The sequence below is a fragment of the Phyllobates terribilis genome, unplaced genomic scaffold, assembly GCF_046119375.1.
Source record: "Phyllobates terribilis strain yellow unplaced genomic scaffold, ASM4611937v1 Scaffold_8__6_contigs__length_399053987, whole genome shotgun sequence".
NCBI lineage: Eukaryota > Metazoa > Chordata > Amphibia > Anura > Dendrobatidae > Phyllobates > Phyllobates terribilis.
The window spans coordinates 82184169-82202425 of NW_027362768.1; the positions used below are offsets into that span (position 1 = coordinate 82184169).

General features: G+C 47.5%; 1 protein-coding gene across 4 annotated transcripts in view; it reads right to left on the reverse strand.

Annotated features, from left to right (window-relative positions):
• The window catches only part of LOC141156381 (putative defense protein 3), a 70554-nt gene that overhangs the window by 18694 nt on the left and 33603 nt on the right, over positions 1-18257 (reverse strand). For all 4 annotated transcript variants that reach the window (XM_073642578.1, XM_073642577.1, XM_073642579.1 and 1 more), the window contains one exon: positions 3833-4031. In XM_073642578.1, the coding sequence (XP_073498679.1) occupies positions 3833-4031 (199 nt within the window). The remainder of the gene's footprint in view (positions 1-3832; positions 4032-18257) is intronic.

Here is an 18257-nt window from a genome sequence, read left to right on the forward strand (position 1 = left end):
TTGTGAGCTTGTATGTATTGTGTATCTTTGTGAGCATGTATACATTATGTATGTGACCATATTTACATTGTGTAAGCATGTGTGCATGTATGTATTGTCTGTATGTGAGCATGCATGTATACATTGTGCATGTATGAATTGTGTATGTATGTGAGCATGTATGCATTCTGTGTGTATGTGAGCATGTATGTGAGAATGTATATATTGTGTATGTGTGTGATCATGTTTGCATTGTGTGTATGTGACCATGAATGTATGTGAGCATGAATGCATTGTGTGTATGTGAGCATTTATGTGAGATTGTATATATTGTGCATGTGTGTGATCATGTTTGCATTGTGTGTATGACGCGCCTCCTGGGCCGTGGGGTACTCGGTAGCCGGGCTGGTCGATGCTGGGGGATGTCACGGTGGCAGTGACCCGGTCCATGACCAAGGGTGGTCAATTAAAGGAACAGGTAAAAGGGGAAATAAAGTTTTTAGAGATAATGTTTGTGACGCCACCTGTGGTATGCGGCTATATGGGGCCGCCGCTGCGGTGCAGATCCTCTGGAGCTGATGGTGACGCAGCAGAGTTGGTTCAGCTCTCCACAGGCAGAGCTTAGCTCCAGGGCAGTAGATGGTGATTTTATGAGGTAGATGTTGTTGGTGCGGTGTAATGCAGGTGACGGCGCAGATAATGACCAGTCCACAGCTTAATGGCGGTTTCCTCTTATCTTTACTTGCGGTTTGTTAAGCGGCCCGGGGCACGGGTACTAGCTGGTAGTAGAGGTTCAGGCGGCCTGGAAGCAAGTTGGGGATCCACCTCGCCAGGTGAAGTTGTAGGCCTCCCCTCTGCGCTAGTCTCTTTGGCCCTGCTGCTTGAAGCTATGCTGCGGCCCTCGTCCCTGAGTAAAACGTCTTTTTCCTCACCCGTATGGCAGGCAGCTCAGGCCTTCCTTAAGTGTCGCTACCACGTGGCGGTGCTGGGCCCTATGGTGCTGTTTCTTCAGGCGTCTAGTGGGGCTAGGAGACCTGGAGTCTCCTGCCCTCCGGATTCTGCTGCTGGGCCTTCAGTGCCCCACAACCACGGACTCCGGTGTCCAGTTCCTTTGTGCTCCTCTCTGGGGCGAGCTTATTCACAGCTCCCTTCCCCAGGTCCTTCCTTGTCGCTCTCCTGTCTCCAACAACTAACAACTCACTCTTACTAACTCCGCCTCCAGATTCCAGTTGCTAAGGGGAGGAGCTCCCCTTGCTGGTCTGGAGCCAGGAACGTGTTGCATGTTAGTATACTTGATTAGGGGACCCCTGCTGGCTTCCAGGCATGGCATCATCCCCTGTGAGGGAGGCAATGCCACTGTGGCAACCGGACCCCTGGGGTGCCACATGCATGTGGCCATGTATGTATGTGAGCATGTATACATTGTGCATGTATGTGAGCATGTATGTATTGTGTATGTATGATTATTATGTCACTGTGTGTATGTGAGCATGTATGTATTGTGTATGTATGATTATTATGTCACTGTGTGTATGTGAGCATGTTTGTATGTGAGCCTGTATACATTGTGTCTGTATGTGAGAATGTATATATTGTGTATGTGTGTGATCATGCCTGCTTTGTTTGTGTATGTGACCATGAATGTATGCATTGTGTGTCTGTGAGCATGTATGCATTGTGTATATATGTTAACATGTATGTATTGTGTCAGTATGTGAGCATGTATGCGCTGTGTATGTATGTAAGCATGTATATGTAGCGCCCCGAGGGTTCGGCCACTACAGGAGTATTGCACCTCAAACCAGAGGTGTGATATTCCACTCCCGGGTAAGGATGGAGTATGGACCAGGGCTCAGTTAGCTGCATACAGCACACACACCCCATTTCAGAGGGACAGCTCAACGGTGCTCCCACTAGACAGAAGTGCAGGCACGACCGACTATGTCCCTGCCTGGAGTGGGGAGGGGGGTGGAACACTCAGTGCTGTAGGGGCAGATAGGGGTTGGTTCCTGAGCGTAGATAGGAGCTCATTGGTTGCTGGTCACCTGGGCTCATGGCTAGAGGGAGGTATAAAAGGTGGGCACCATCTTAGATCTAGGTTCTGTCCAGAGAGGAGAAGACAGGGAGTAGAGGCTCTGTAGGAGCTCTACTCCAGGAGGGCCAGTGAGAGGCCGAGGAGGAGGTGAAGGGGAGCTGAGATTGCGTCTCATCCCAGCTCCAAGAGAAAGGAACAGAAAGGAAAAGGAAGGAACAGAAAAGGAGAAGAAGAGACAGAGAAACAGAAGGGCTCAGGAACAAGAAGGTGGAAGGGACCCTAAGAACCCACGAGAATACAGGGTGAAGGGTCAGGCAGATTAAGGGTACCGGATCCCAAGTTGGTGGAGGAGAAACTACCCTCAGCCAAAGACCGGTCGTCGTGATCATTTATTGGTGCGACACCTCATCAAACCTGCTAGGAAGGCACCATATAGGACAGCGGAGGACGGGGCCCACGTTTAACCGCACAAGTCCGCGGCAGCTGGACAAAAGTGGGTCACTGGTGAGGCAGGCCAGAGAAAGGACAAAAGGGGGTCCTGAGCCATACTTCTGAACTGCCTGGGAGTTGACCGAGCCCCACACCTGGTGGACGCAGCACGGCTCGGGCGGTCACTACTGGTGCCGAAGTGACCCGGAGCACATGAACTGTGAGTAAAGACCCTGGACTGTAACGTGTTGTCTGTGTGCTCCTTTGCGCCTCCAGCACTACCGGTACTGGGACTCTCACTACCATTACTACTCCCAACATCCCTGCACTGCCCTGGGGTTATACTCCTCCCGTGGGGAGTCAAGCCATTCACTGCTGCACACTTCCATCAGCCCCAGCGGTCTGTCTTGCAGCGGCGGTTCCTAATGACCGCAAATCCACGGGTGGCGTAGTCGGACATCATCTAAAGCACGTAGCAGACTACCATTGGTCTGACCACCCTGAGCCGCGGGACCGGGCCGCCACTAGTACTCCCAGCGTCTCCCTACTGCTCGGTTCCGCGTGCCCCACGGCCCAGGGGGCGAGTCATATACACTGTGTATGTATGTGAGCTTCAATGCATTGTGTATGTATATGAGCATGTACAATAATAATCTTTATGTATATAGCGCCAACATATTCCGCAGAGTTTTACAATTCAGAGGTTCATATACAACAAGTAACATAGCTAAAGATAATACAATAATTAAAGCAAAAATAATGAAGACCACACTTGTAAGAGCTTACAATCTAGCCATCTTGAGGGGATGAGGGATAGATAAAGGCTGCATGAGCTCGTCACCACCCAGTATTTGTAGTGCTGTTGGGTGTGGTGGAGTCTTATGTTTGGAGAAATAATCAATGGGCTATAAAAATATAAAAGGAATTCGATTAGGGAACGTGATAGGCCGCCCTAAACAGGTTTGTTTTTAGGGAGTGCCTAAAACTGTGTAAGTTGTGGTTCATCCTAATTTCTGGGGGTAGAGCATTCCAAAGAATAGGTGCAGCTTGGGAGAAGTCTTGGAGTCGGGAGTGGGAGATACGGATTAGTGTGGCTGTTAGTCGAAAGTGGTCTGCGGAGCGTTGACAACGGATATGCCGATAAACAGAAATGAGGGCCAGTATGTATGTGAGAATTTATATATTGTGTATGTGTGTTGCAATCCCCACATGTGTTGCGTCTGTCCACCGCCGCAAAACATGCAGCCGCAGGGAGTCAAACATATTAGCAGAGCACACCCAAGATACTCGAATAACAGCCGAATATACTCGGATATCACGTTATCCGAGCACGTTCACTCAACACTAGTTCCAATATATTTTAGTTTTTTTCTCAACCAATGTACTTACCTTTTATTTTGTCCCCAGCACTATAGGTGTATTTATCCAGGGATAAAGTATATGGTGGGCTTGAGGTTTGGGATGAAGCACCATGTGACGGAGTCATTGAGTCACAGACAGCTGTAACTTGCCCATTTGGATAGGCATACGTGTAGATAGGGAAACTTGCCATGAGTAAAACTATGATATTTTGTAGTAAAGGATCCATCTGTTGGGAAAGAAGCACTTTAATAAAACACAGAATACAGAAAAAAATTGTTTATTCTGGCATCAATAGGATCTGACAGGTGCAAAATAAACATATACTCTGCATTAATTGAAGTTAATAGAAAAGTGTTTAGAAATAGAACTTATAGAGGCTGCGTTTACATGATCACATGAATATCACAGATTAGTCCCAACCTTGTGGAGGTCCGTACACTCATCCATATCACTGAAACTAGCACTGTCATGTCTGTCAGATGGACAAGACCCGTGCATGATGTTTCTTACTCGCTCATGTGTGCTAGCACATTCAATTACATTGGTCTGTATACTGTTCGTTGTACGCATGGACGACAGACTGATCAAAATTACGCTTGCCTGAAACTAGTCTAAGGGTAGGGAACCATTTGAAAGAAAGTCTAAAATGAACCTTAAAGGGAATCTGCCAGCAGGTTTTTGCTATTTATCTGAAAGCAGCATAATGTAGGGGCAGAGAGCCTGATTACAGTGATGTGTCACTGACTAGGCTATGTGTTGTTTCAATTAAATCAGTGTTTTATCAGCAGGACATAATTACTAGAGGACTAGTTGTCTGGTGCTATGTAGTCCTCCTGGTCTGTTTTACCAAGCCCCCAACACTGATTAACAGCTTTCTGCCTATGCACAGTGTACACAAGAAGCTGCCTGTCAGTGATGTAGGTGGGGTTATACAGAGCTCAGCATTCAGGGAACTGGTAGCCGATAAAATTGTGATTTTATTAAAAGTGCAGCAAGCAGCGTAAGTAAAACATCCCTGGAATCAGACTCTCTGCCCCTACATTATGCTGCTCTTCTATTACATAGCAAAAACCTGGTGCCAGATTCCCTTTAACACATAATCAGCTCTTGCAGCTTTTTTTTAAATTCAGAAGAATCTCCTCTTTGGTTTTCTCAAGTACTAGTCTGGTATGTTGCATTTAAAATGTGGCTACAAGTCATGCGTTTATGTTGCCAAGTGAGGCCGTACTGGGCCCTGCCATAGAAGGGAGAACGACATGACAGGGCTGGGGCGGGAAATAAAGTGTAAATTGGGTTGAGGGTTACGGATAGGGTTAATTTAGTAGGAGAGGCTATCGGGCTTACCAGTGGGGGGAGGAGGGACAATAGGCGGGGGTATAACAGGAAAGGGGTACATAAGGGATTATCCAGGAAGTGAGCAGCCATCTTGGGCACATCCTGAAAGAGAAGAGGAATCTCACATTTTCTTACCTGAGTGCCATTATCCCCAGGATGGAGTCCGTTGAGTCCGCCCTACACCAGCTGAGGAGTGCTGCCGGACTAATGGGAGAAGATTGGCTGCAGGCCTCTGTCCAGAGCCTGCTCCAGGGGGTTGGAGGTGGACAATCTCAGTCCCCTCCTGAGATCCGACGGCCGCGGTAAGCCCAGAGGTAACCCCCAGCCCCAGCACACATTTTCCAGCTACATCCACCTATATAGCACACGGGCAGCAGCCAGTGGGCTCTGCCCAAAATGAGTGTGCTGGCCCCGCACACACAATATGGTACCCAGCCATACATCAACAGCATCAGGTGTCATTCGGGCAGCAGTCGGCTGGCCCTGCCCCCAACACCACGTTTCGTGACGCACTCGCATTGAGCCCCCCTACAGGCAGCAGAGGCTCTGCGAGACTCCACAGAAGCCCCACCGCAGGACCGGACGTGGTAGAACCTCTTCAGGCTTCCGGATCTGCAGCTGCTGGGAACTCAGCACCCAGGCAGCAAGGTGAGATTAACCAAAATTTTCCTTTCTCCGCTACTGGCCCCTGAGAACAGTGGGTTAGGGGGTCTTTCTGGGGGGGTTGGCGGAGGCATGGGTTTAGTAGTGCAGAGTTTGCAGAATTTAGTAGCGGCCTTGGGAGCAGGGGGGACACAGGGTACGGGAGCACCGGCAATGGCATGGACAGGCACATTAGATTCGGGATTGGGGAGCGGGGCATCTGATATGTCAGTCTTAGCTAATAGAGGTCAAGGGGCGGAGGCATCAGGTTCAGCGGTAGTAGGGGTAGGTGCTGCAGGCTATGTGTCAGCAGTTCCAACGCAATCTGGGGTAGAAAAAGAACAAGAAGAGTCAGTGAGGATTGATGATTCCGCAAAAGGGGAAGTCTATGTGTGCTTCGAGGGGCTGCTGGGGGCACATTTAAAACAAGAGAAAAGAAACAATTTGGAAAAACGAATACGTTTAAATTTTTTCACTCTTACCTCTGGAGCGTTTTAATTTGGATAGAGTCAAAAAGATGATTCAAAGAAAGAGGAAAGAAGGAGGTATCGTTTAATTCCAAGTACCTTTTCAAATTGGCTTCAGGCGTTTGCCATTTCTGCTAGCGTGATAGGAGAGAAAGCGCCGGAAAATTGTTCAACTCTGTTTTGCTATATGGACGCCAATGGGCAGGCATACAGAATATATGGGGGGCAGGGTGGTTACGGTATGACGAACAATTTCGTCAGTGTAAGGCGGTGCGTTCTAATATTCAGTGGGATCATAAAGACACCGGCTTGTGGTTATGGGTAACCGCCCCGAATAGAGCAAGTCAGGGGAGTCAGTCCTTTCCAGGGAGCACCAGGGGTTCGAGTCATTCAGGACACTCGGTGGCCATGCAACGAGGATTGTGCTTCATTTTCAATGAGGGAGTCTGCAAGTTGGCACAAAGTGCAAATTCAAGCACGAATGCTCATCTTGCGGGGGGGGGGGGTGGCCCTAGTCCATCAAAATGTTTGAGGGGAGGAAAGCAAAAAGATAGCTCTGAAAAAAGGAGTGACGCCAGTGCGGCTAGCAGAGATGCAGGATTTTCTAAATATGTACCCTGATAGGGTCACGGCTGATTTGTTAGAGGCGAGTTTTCGTCATGGTTTTAAGATACCGTCTGTTAACGGTAAAGTTAAATTTTCAACAAAAAACGGAAAATCTGCTTTAGAATTTCCCGAGGTAGTGTCTGAAAAATTAAAAAAGGAAGTTTCTTTGGGTAGAATGGATGGGCCTTTTGCAGAGGTTCCCCTTGGTAATCTTAGAGTTTCACCGTTAGGGGTTGTACCAAAAAAGGAACCTAACAAGTTCCGGTTGATTCACCACCTATCATTTCCAAGGGGTACCTCGGTTAATGACGGCATAGATCCTGAGCTATGTTCAGTAGTATACACTTCCTTTGAAACAGCGGTAGAGTGGGTTTGATCTTTCAGCAAGGGAGCACTGTTGGCAAAAACCAACATTGAAGCTGCTTTCAGGCTGTTACCGGTTCACCCAGATAGTATGCATTTGCTGGGTTGTTTTTGGGAGGGAGGTTATTTTGTTGACAGGTGTTTGCCAATGGGGTGCTCCTTGTCTTGTGCATATTTTGAATCTTTCAGCACCTTTTTGGAATGGGTGGTAAAAGATGTTTCTGGCATTAAATCTTGCATACACTACCTGGACAATTTTTTATTCATTGGCCCGTCGGGATCGTTTGAATGTTCATTGTTGTTACATTCCATGGAAAATATAGCCCGAAAATTTGGTGTACCTTTGGCGGAGGAAAAAACAGAAGGACCGGTTACAGTGTTGAATTTCCTGGGCATTGTTATCGATACAAGGGCTATGGAATGTAGGTTATCCCAGGAGAAGTTAGTGGATCTTATGGCGAAGGTACAGAGAGTTAAACATTTACGTAAGGTAACGTTGAAAAAGCTGCAATCATTGCTGGGCAAATTGAATTTTGCATGCCGCATTATGCCGATGGGCAGAGTTTTTTGTAGAAGGATGGCAATGGCAACAGCGGGGGTAAGGGCCCCACATCATTTTATCAGGTTAAAGAAGGAGTTAAGGGAAGATTTACGAGTGTGGGAAGAATTCTTAGGATCCTACAATAGAAGATCTCTGTGGATGGAGCCAGTCACTGGTGCTGATGAGCTGGATATGTTTTTAGACGCGGATGTACAGAGTGGTTTTGGAGTTTATTGTCAGACGAGTTGGGTTGTTTGTAAATGGCCTGAAAAATGGCAAGCACTTGGTCTAGTCAAAAATTTGACGTTGCTCTGACTGTTCCCCATCATAGTGTCGTTAGCACTATGGGGGCACAGGTTCAAGAATAAAAAGGGAAAATTCCGTCATGACAATATGGGGGTGGTGTCCACAGTTAATTTGTTATCTGCCTCATCTCCTCAAGTGGCTAGGGTGCTGCAACATCTTGTTTTGTTATGTTTGTCTTTAAACGCATGGGTGGTGGCAGAATTTGATCTGGGTAGCAAAAATCCAATTGTTCATGCACTTTCTCATTCACAGTGGGAGCGTTTTCGGGAAGTAGCACCGATGGCGGACGCGACAGGTTCGTCGTGCCCCGCAGAACTGTGGAATCTGCCATTCGAACGGCCGGAGAACTGATTACCTCGCCTTTGTCAGGTGGAACTTGGTCGGCTTATTCTCGCGTTTGGAAAATTTGGGAGGACTGGAAGTTAGCTCAGGGCGAGGTAGTTGGTGAGGAAAGTCTGTTACTGCTCCTAGTGGGTAATTGTCGGGAAGAAGGATGGTCGGTGTCAAGAATAAATAGGTTGATGGCAGGCTTAGCATTTGGTTTTAAAGTTAGAGGCGTTAAGGACGTAACAAAATCCTTCTTAGTGGTTCAGGCGTTAAGAGGTTGGAGGAGGGGTTGGAAATTGTTCGATAGGAGACATCCAGTTTCATATGATTTGTTGCTACTTTTGGGGAGACAGATGGGAAAGTCGCTTATTCAAGCTGGCATTTTCTTTGGCATTCTTTGCAGCGTTACAGTTAGGGGAACTTGTCAGTGCCTCCAGGACAAATAAAGGAGGTCTCTTTAACGAAGATGTAGACCTTTATGTGGACAGGATTGAGTTGGTCATTCGGTCTTCAAAGACTAATCAAGTCGGTAAAGGTTGTAAAGTGGTGATTTTTGGAGTTTAGGGCTCCGAGATGTGCCCAGTAAAGTGCTTAAGGGACTTCAGGACAACTAGTGCTAGTGCGGATGCTCCTTTATTAGTCCATGCGGACAGGTCGTTTTTGTCCAGATTTCAATTTGTAGCCATCTTTAAACGTTGTTTAGAGGCTGGGGGTGTGTCACCTGTGGATTATAGCGGACATTCCTTCCGGATAGGGGTGCCTACTGAAGCCGCGACGAATGGGCTCAGTGATGATATAGTGAAACGGATTGGTAGATGGGACTCGTCAAGATTTAGGTCTTATATACGTCCCACTCGGTTGTGATTTATTGTGATTTTATTTTTTTTTAAAAATTGTTTTTATTTTTGTCTTTGATTTTCCTTACAGACGCTGGGTCTCAACTAGTATGGATTATGGGCCATTCCTTTGTGTTTTGGGCAGCGCTGCGCGCCGCGGTTCGGCCTTCGGGCGGACAGCTGGGAATTGCGAGGGAGGAGGCCATACTCTGGTGAATAGGTAATCGGGGCATGGTATGGAGCCAATTTCTCCCTGAGTTCCACCGGTTCGTGAGGTTGAATAGAGCACCGGATATCCTAGTGTTACACATCGGGGGCAATGATTTGGGAAGGAGGCCTTTTAGAGAACTAATAAGGGATATTAAGTTTGATTTATTAAGGTTATGGGTAATGTTTCCCAAAGTGATCACGGTGTGGTCAGATATTATCCCGAGGAAAGTGTGGCGGGGGGCCAGGTCGGTGGACAGGATCAGCAAGGCAAGGATCAAGGTTAATAGAGCGGTGGGCCGTTTCATGGCCAGGAATGGTGCAGTGGCAGTGCGGCATACGGAACTGGAATCGGGTGAAGGTGAATTCTGGAGGCGGGATGGAGTGCACCTTAACGCGGTGTGTCTAGACATGTGGTGTTTAGTAATTCAGGAGGGCATTGAGCTTGGGTTAAAGTTGTGGAGGGACACAAATGTTTGAGGGGTACAAAACATTTATGCTAGTGGCAAAAGGAGGGGAGGGTCCTCGAAGTTGGTGGACGTGGTTAGTGGCGGATCGGTGGAGGGGGGACCCACAAGGTTCTGGACCCCCCAAGTGGAATCTTGTAAGTGGTGGCAGTTAGTGGAACCCCTGTGTTTAAGGGAGTGGAAGGGTTAGTTGGTGGTGGTCCATGTTAAGAATGCAAGGTTGGTTAACAGCTGCCCCTGAGCTGGCGCTTAACAGTTAGAGGTAAAATATTCAACCTGAGCAGTTGGTTATTTGCATACTGCCTGTCATGGGTTAAGGGCTTTGAGGACCATCCTCCTAGTTTAAATTGTTATACTTGTTGTATTGTTATAATAAAGGCTGCTGTGGCCATTAAAATCCACCCTGGTGTTGAGTGTTTATTAAGGGGAAGAGTATGTTTAGATGGGGGGGGGTGAGCACGCATGACTCGCCTATAACCTTTGTCAAGTGAGGCTGTACTGGGCCCTGCCATAGAAGGGAGGCCGACATGACAGGATTGGGGCGGGAAATATAGTGTAAATTGGGTTGAGGGTTACGGATAGGGTGAATTTAGTAGGAGAGGGTATCGGGCTTACCAGTGGGGGGAGGAGGAACAATAGGCGGGGGTATAACAGGGAAGGGATACATAAAGGATTATCCAGGAAGTGAGCAGCCATCTTGGGCACATCCTGAAAGAGAAGAGGAATCTCCAACCCACCCTCCCTTGTGGTTCTGAAAGGGTAAATGTTTATATGCATTAAAAAAAAAAAAAAAGAATGGTACTCGTAAGCCGTTATTTATTTGGGTATTATGTTACAAATCTTAATTAAGTATATTATTGTCGCAGAAGTGTGGCAAAAGGAGGGGAGGGTCCTCGAAGTTGGTGGACGTGGTTAGTGGTGGGTCGGTGAGGAGGGGACCCACAAGGTTCTGGACGCCCCAATTGGAATCTTGTAAGTGGCGGCAGTTAGTGGAACCCCTGTGTTTAAGGGGGTGGAAGGGTTAGTTGGTGGTGGTCCATGCTAAGAATGCCAGGTTGGTTAACAGCTGCCCCTGAGCTGGCGCTTAACAACTAGAGGTAAAATATTCAACCTGAGCAGTTGGTTATTTGCATACTGCCTGTCATGGGTTAAGGGCTTTGAGGACCATCCTCCTAGTTTAAATTGTTATACTTGTTGTATTGTTATAATAAAGGCTGCTGTGGCCATTAAAATCCACCCTGGTGTTGAGTGTTTATTAAGGGGAAGAGTATATTTAGATGGGGGGGGGGTGTGGAACACGCATGACTCGCCTATACCCTTTGTCATGTACTCTGTATGGCCTCTGTATCGCCTCTGTAACGTCCACATCTTTCTAATTTAAATACATTGTGGTTTAAGGTCACGGCCCCACTATCAGTATTTGGTCAGTATCTGGTCAGTATTTTTTCTCAGGAGTGGAAGCCAACACCAGGTCAGGAACAATCAGAGAAAAGGCATAATAGAAACAAGTCACCAAGTCACTGCGTTTATCTCTCACTCCTGGTTTTGGCTCCCACTCCTAAGAAACAATACTGACCAAATACTGATAGTGGGGCTGTGGCCTAAATGTGATTAGAGTATATGATTTTTTCCAACAGACACAACAATCAAAAATTTATAAAACTGCTGACAAAATGGTGCAACCACCACAGGTATGATCATCTATTGCATTAACAAAGAGTTATGACTCAGTGGACTCAGCCTTTCTGGTTTCTGTTTTTTTAAAAATACAATAGAATTTGTTTTTCTCTGAGTCAGGACATTCTTGCAAAATCTCGGAATCTACAAGGAAAAAAACACATACAGTATGCCCTCACATAAAATCAGAAACACAGGTGTACAAGATGGGACTGTAAGGCTATGTTCCCTCAATAGGTTTTGATGAGTTTTTGATGTTGAAGATTTTCTGCACCATTTCTGCATTCATTAAGTAGAATAGGTTACTTGCATTTTTTTGAAAATACGTAGTGTAAAAAACTCACCAATAACTCATTGTGGGAACGTGGCCTTACAGGATATAGGTGTTGTATTATGGATCCTCTGAGCCAGAATTTGTAATATGGAAAATTATGAATGAGACCTGACAACGATATGAAGGATTTCCGATAATTTGATTTTGTCTTATTACTAGAGATGAGCGAACTTGTTCAGAAAATGTTTGCCAATCTCAAATTCAGTATGAACATTGCACATTCGGTTTCATGTTTGGACCCCCGAGTGTTTTTACTCAAAACCGGCAAAATTCGGCCAAAGTGCGGTAAATGATCACGTTTCCACTAGTGTTTTTTTTGGCTAGGATAGAGGTGCTGTATGATGAGCAGGGGGGGACATGTTTGATGAGTGGAGTTGGTGGGGAGAGGTAAGAGGAGCGGCGGACTGTTATTCTTAATTTTTTTTTTCTTAACTTAATGTGTGGAGATTCTGGAAGCCAACCAGGGTGCAGGAACCATCCACAACTTCCAGACATAATGGCTTGTGTCATTGGCTGCCGAAGTCACATCTTCCTCTCCATTTAAAGAGCAGACGTCTTGTTTTGGTGCCATTTTATCAGTGTAACAGCACAGAGAAGCTGCTCTTGCTGCTGCTACTGGATAGTGAGATAGTTAGCTAGGCAGTTGTTTGTGTAGCTGTGAATCCTGTGTGGCTGTGAAATCAACCTTCCAGCAGATCAATCCTTTTTGCTAATAGTGTGGTCCAGAGACACCAGGGCCACATTTCAGCATATAACTCTGTTGTGCTGCTAATATTGTGCTCCATGCAGGAGTTCTCATTTGAAAATCTAAATTATTTTTGCTAACCAGCGTGGCATTAAAACAAGGCCACATTTGTGCATAGAAAGATTTGGTGCTGGTAATTTTTTTGGACAGGCAGGAGTTCTCATTTGAAAATCTAAATTCTTTCTGCTACAAGCGTGGCACTGAAACAATGCCACATATGTTTTTAGAAAGATTTGGTGCTGCTATTTTTTTTGGCCAGGCAGTAGTTCACATTTGAAAATTTAAATTTTTCCTGCTAATAGCATGGTCCTGAAAGCAGGCCACATTTCAGCTTTTAATTCTTCTGTGCCAATATTGTGGTCCATCCAGGAATTCACATTTCAAAATATACATTCTTTGTGCTACTAGCATGCTCCAGAAAACAGGCCATATTACTGCATATAAATACTTTGTGCTACTAATTTTGCTTCAGCCAGGAGTTCATATTTCAAAATGTAAATTCTTTTTGCTAATAACGTGGCACTGAAACAAGGCTACATGTGTTAAAAGAAATATTTGGTGCTGGTAATTTTTTTGGCCAGGCAGAAGTTCTCATTTGAAAATCTAATTTTTTTCAGCTACTAGCGTGCTACAGAAACCAGGGCACATTTCAGCTTTTAATTCTTTTGTGCTAATATTCTGCTCCATCCAGGGGTCCACATTTGAAAATCTAAATTCTTTCTGCTACTAGCATGCTATAGAAAATAGGTCACATTACTGCATATAAATATTTTGTGCTACTAGTTTTGCTTCAGCCAGGAGTCCACATTTCAAAATCTAAATTTTTGTTGCTAATAGAGTGCTCCAGCCACACTATCTCAGCAAATACTGATTGGTAATTTAGTGACAGGTGACTGACAGGTCTGGACCTAGGTTTGTGAAACAGCTGGTTAAAAGAGGGGAAGGGTACATCCTAAATGAGTGGGAAAAAGTGAGGTCTGAAGGAGGAATAGGCTTGGTGTTCAAGGTGTACGTGGGGTAGGTGGTAAGGTTAGTGAAAGCTCTACTGAACAAACACCATCTCATCCTATCCAAAGACAACTAACAACTTCTGTTACTGGATGGGCTACTCCACTCCCTTTATTTGGCAGCTGCACAGTGGTATGCCTTGTAAATGAGGGCCAGAAAGAGCATGTGCTCCAATGAATGGCAAGCACTGCATCAAGTGGCCTCTCCTCTTCTTCCTCCACCTCAATGCGAAACACAGTACAGACCACAGAGGTGGCACCCCAATAACCCTTGTTCAACTCTCCAACCGCCCAACTGACTGTAGCGAACCACAGAAGGGCGAGTCTGCAGAGCTGTTCACACATTCTATGCCATGGGCAAACAAGATCTGCTCCAAAGATTCACAGACTCAAGAGGAGGAAAGCATCTGCACCGATGCCCAAAATTTTTTCTGTTGGCTCCAGGGCAGGACAAAGTAGAGTCCGAGGAGAATCCAGACCCTCGTCACCAGATGTTAACCCCCGTGGGGGAGGTGATCCTGACGAGACTCAGATACCTGAGACGCACGCGGACTGTACTGTGCTGTCAGGGCAGGAAGAGGAGGAGAATGACTCTCAGGGTGAAGAGTGGGAGAACATAGAGAATGACGATGAGGTTGTAGATCCTACTTCGTGTGAACCCAGAGGCATGCAGCTGAGTAGCTCAGCAGAGGAGGTGGAGGAGGAGGAAGACGAGGAGGTTACTTTGCAGCCTCCCGCATGGAGTGATGCAACCATGACAAGCACTGCATCCTCAGCCACAACTGTGGCTGTGGCCAGCAGCAGTCGCAGGTCTCCAGTGCGCAGGGGCGGCAAGGGTTGCTTAGCCTGGGCCTTTTTTGAGACCGCAAAGGATGACCCAACTCACTTTATCTGCCAACTTTGTAAAAAACGACTGAGTTCAGGCAAAAATTGCAATAATTTGACTACTAAATGCATGAACCGGCACGTGCGCGATCAATAAGTCTGAGAAACTCACTGCAATAAAATGCAGACTAGTAGGTCTCACCAACCACCGGCCACCCCATCAACTTCATCTGCTGCTTATTCCTCCTCCGTCACCGTGGCAATTGTTCTCACACAGGTCTACGGCCGCACAACCTCCACTTGTTTACCCTCTCCAGTCGAGGTGAGTGAGAGCCCGTCAGTTGTTACAGACATGCCTGCTGTTTTTGTTTCACTGAGCACGCCACATCTTTCTCGATCCACCAGAACATCTCCGCCTGCACCTCACTCACAGTTCAGCAGTTTGTCGTGTTCACCCTACTCCACCCTCGCGCAGCACAGCAGCCAGCCCTCGGTTGCGCAGTTGTGGTCGTGTAAAAGATTGTTGACTCCTACACATGCCAAAGCTAAGAGCTTGAACTCCACCATCTCCAATCTCTTGGCCACAGAAATGCTGCCTTTCCGCCTGTGGATACAGACGAATTCCAAAAGCTGATGGCTGTTGCAGTTCCCCAGTACCAGTTGCCCAATCGCCATTACTTCTCTAAGAAAGCTGTGCCTGTGCTACACCAGCATGTCACAGACAACATCACCCGTTCCTTGAAAAAATCTATGTGTGCCAGGGAGCATTTCACCACAGACACCTGGACAAACAAGCATGGCCATGGCGTTACATCTCACTGACTGCGCACTGGGTGGCTGTGGGGGCAGGCAGGGAAGGGTCTGCTCCACAAGTCTTGGAATCCCCAAAGCTTGCGGGACAAACTTCTGTATCGAACACTTCCTCCTCTGCTTCTGCCTCTTCCCCCTCCTCTAGGGCCTCCACCTGTGCCCTCAACCTGTGCCTTAATGAGACACGCGTTCCAACAGTGCAGAGCAAGTCCACACCACCTCCGTACTGCACAGCTAGGGCTCACCGCAATCAGGCAGTGTTAAAATTAATACGCCTTGGAGATCGCAGTCACACAGCCCAAGAGTTGTGGACAGCTATCCAGGCTGAGTTTGAGCAATGGCTGTCTCCACTGAACCTGGAGCCAGGGAAGGCCGTGTGTGTGTTGCCCTACGCCGGGGCAACCTCACACACGTGCCTTGTATGGCTCATGTACTCAACCTGGTGGTACAGCAATTTCTCCGCCTCTATCCCATCCTGGTTGTGTAGCACCCCGAGGGCTCGGCTGCTACAGGGGTATTGCACCTCGAACCAGAGGTGTGATATTCCACTCCCGGGTAAGGATGGAGTGTGGACCAGGACTCGGCAGGCTGCATGCACCACACACACCCCATTTCCGAGGGACAGCTCAACGGTGCTCCCACTAGACAGAAGTGCAGGCACAACAGCATCTGTTCCTGGCTGGAGTGGGGAGGGGAAAGTACACCCAGTGGTGTAGGAGCAGATAGGGGTGGGTCTCTGGGCATAGGTAGGAGCCCATTGGTTGCTAGTCACCTGGGCTCGGGTGTTAGAAGGAGGTATATAAGGTGGGCACCATCTTAGATCAGTGTTCAGTGCAGTCTGAGGAGAAGACAGGAAGCAGAGCCTCTGCATGGGCTCTGCTCTGCAGGCAGGCCTTGTCAGGAGGCTGGAGCCTGGGAGAGAGAGAAAGGAGAAGGAACAGAAAGGACAGTAAGAAAGGAACAGGAACACAGAGAAAGGCCCAGAGACACGAGTGAAGAAGGAACCTTAGGAACCCACGAGATAACGGGTGAAGGGTTGGCAGAGCAGGGTACCGGAACCCAAATTGGTGGAGGCGACTAATCCTCAGCCAAAACCGGAGGTTGTGACCACATCTTGGTGCGACCCCTCACTACATCCACCAGGAAAGCATATCACATAGGGTCAGGGAAACCGGAGAGAGGTGTCGCCAACAGAAGGCCCGAGGAAGCTGGACAAAGGTGGGTCACTGGTGGGGACGGCCAGAGAAGGGAAGAGAAGGGAGCGCTGTGCCACACTCTGGAATTGCCTGGGAGTTGGTCGAGCCCCTCACCTGGTGGACGCAGCACGGCTTGGGCAGTCATTGCCTGCAGCATTGACACGAATAACAACTGTGAGTAAAGCATTGGAAACTGCAATTACAAGTCTCTGTGTTTCATCGCCGCACCAGCACCATTAGTATTGGGACGCTCACACCATCACTCCCATCATCCACACCAGCTGCCCTGAGGCAATACTCCTCCCGTGGGGAGTTATCCCATTCTTGGCTGCGCATACAACACCAGCCTCAGCGGTCTGCAGCGCAGCGGCGGTCCCCACTGACCGCAATCCACGGGTGGCATAGTCGGACACTTATCATAACACTAAGACTGCCACTGAATTGACAACCCTGAGCCACGGACCGGGTCACCGCCACACGGAGACTGCAACCCCCCAGCATCCTACAAAAAGGCCTGGTTCCGGGTACCCCGTGCGACCCAGGGGGCGAGTCAGTTGCTTCTACAGAAAGCATGGTCGTTGTGTGCTCACTTCTGCCATACGCATCCTGTAAGTCATCTACTTGCATCGCTACAGAGGTCTTCGCCCTACCGGTTAACCAGTTGATATTCGATGTGCCGACACGGTGGAATTCCATTCTTCACATGTTGCAGCGACTTTGGCAGCAGCGACGAGCCCTGACGCAGTATATCATTTTGCATAGCCTGGGCCAACACAGTACAGACATGGTGCAAATCACATTTGTGGAATGGGCACAGATTAAGGACCTCCGGACCCTTCTGCACAGTTTCAAAATGGCTTTAAAGATGAACACACAAAAACGGATATATACACTGGCACTTTCACAAAGAGAAAGGAAATAAGCTGCTGGTAATTTGGTAAGCCCCATGTGTATGCCTACCGGTAAATCAAGAATTATCTACACAAAACAGCAATAATTACCTCACTAGGTTCCACCTTGCTGCTGAAAAGCGTGCTGAAAAGGGGATAGAATGAATGATAGGTGCAAGTGGGGATAGTTAACCACTTGTTGTTAATTGTAGGTGTGGTTGATTCAACCCTTAGATAGTGCCCCAACCACAGTAAATGAGTATAGATAAATTGGAAGTTTAAAACCAAATGGTAGCAACAAATGTTGCCTTACGGTACAAAAGATAGCAGTGAATATGTCAATATATGACTTACTGTGAGAGGGATAGTTGGCTCCAGTGAGGCAATGTGTCCATTAGCCAGGTCCTCATGTAGCAGGGAAATGCTGCCGAGTGGAGAGATGTATCCTGCGCCCGTCAGTATATGCAAAGGGATCGTGCAGGTATTTCCTCAAAAACAGGCGGTGCGGGAGAACGTGTGAGAACGCGCAGCTGGTAGGGGGCTTGAAAACGTGACATCACGGCCAAGAGTACGGAGTCTGGAACTAGCCACAAAGACCGACACGTTTCGAAGGACTCAGTCCTTCTTCCTCAGGATGTGGCTTGCCCAGACAACTGGCCTTAACATAGCCATACTAAAGGGGAACACCTGCTGATGTCTGAAGAGCCGCAAATATATAGAGAAAAAGAAGCCCATCAAACCCCATGGTGAACCATTATAAATATAGTAAAGTTAAAATACAAAGAGGCATACACACTAAGACAAAGCCTGCCTAAAAGCACGCGCAAGATCTCCTGGATACCCATTGTTGAATAAAAATAACTTAGAATTT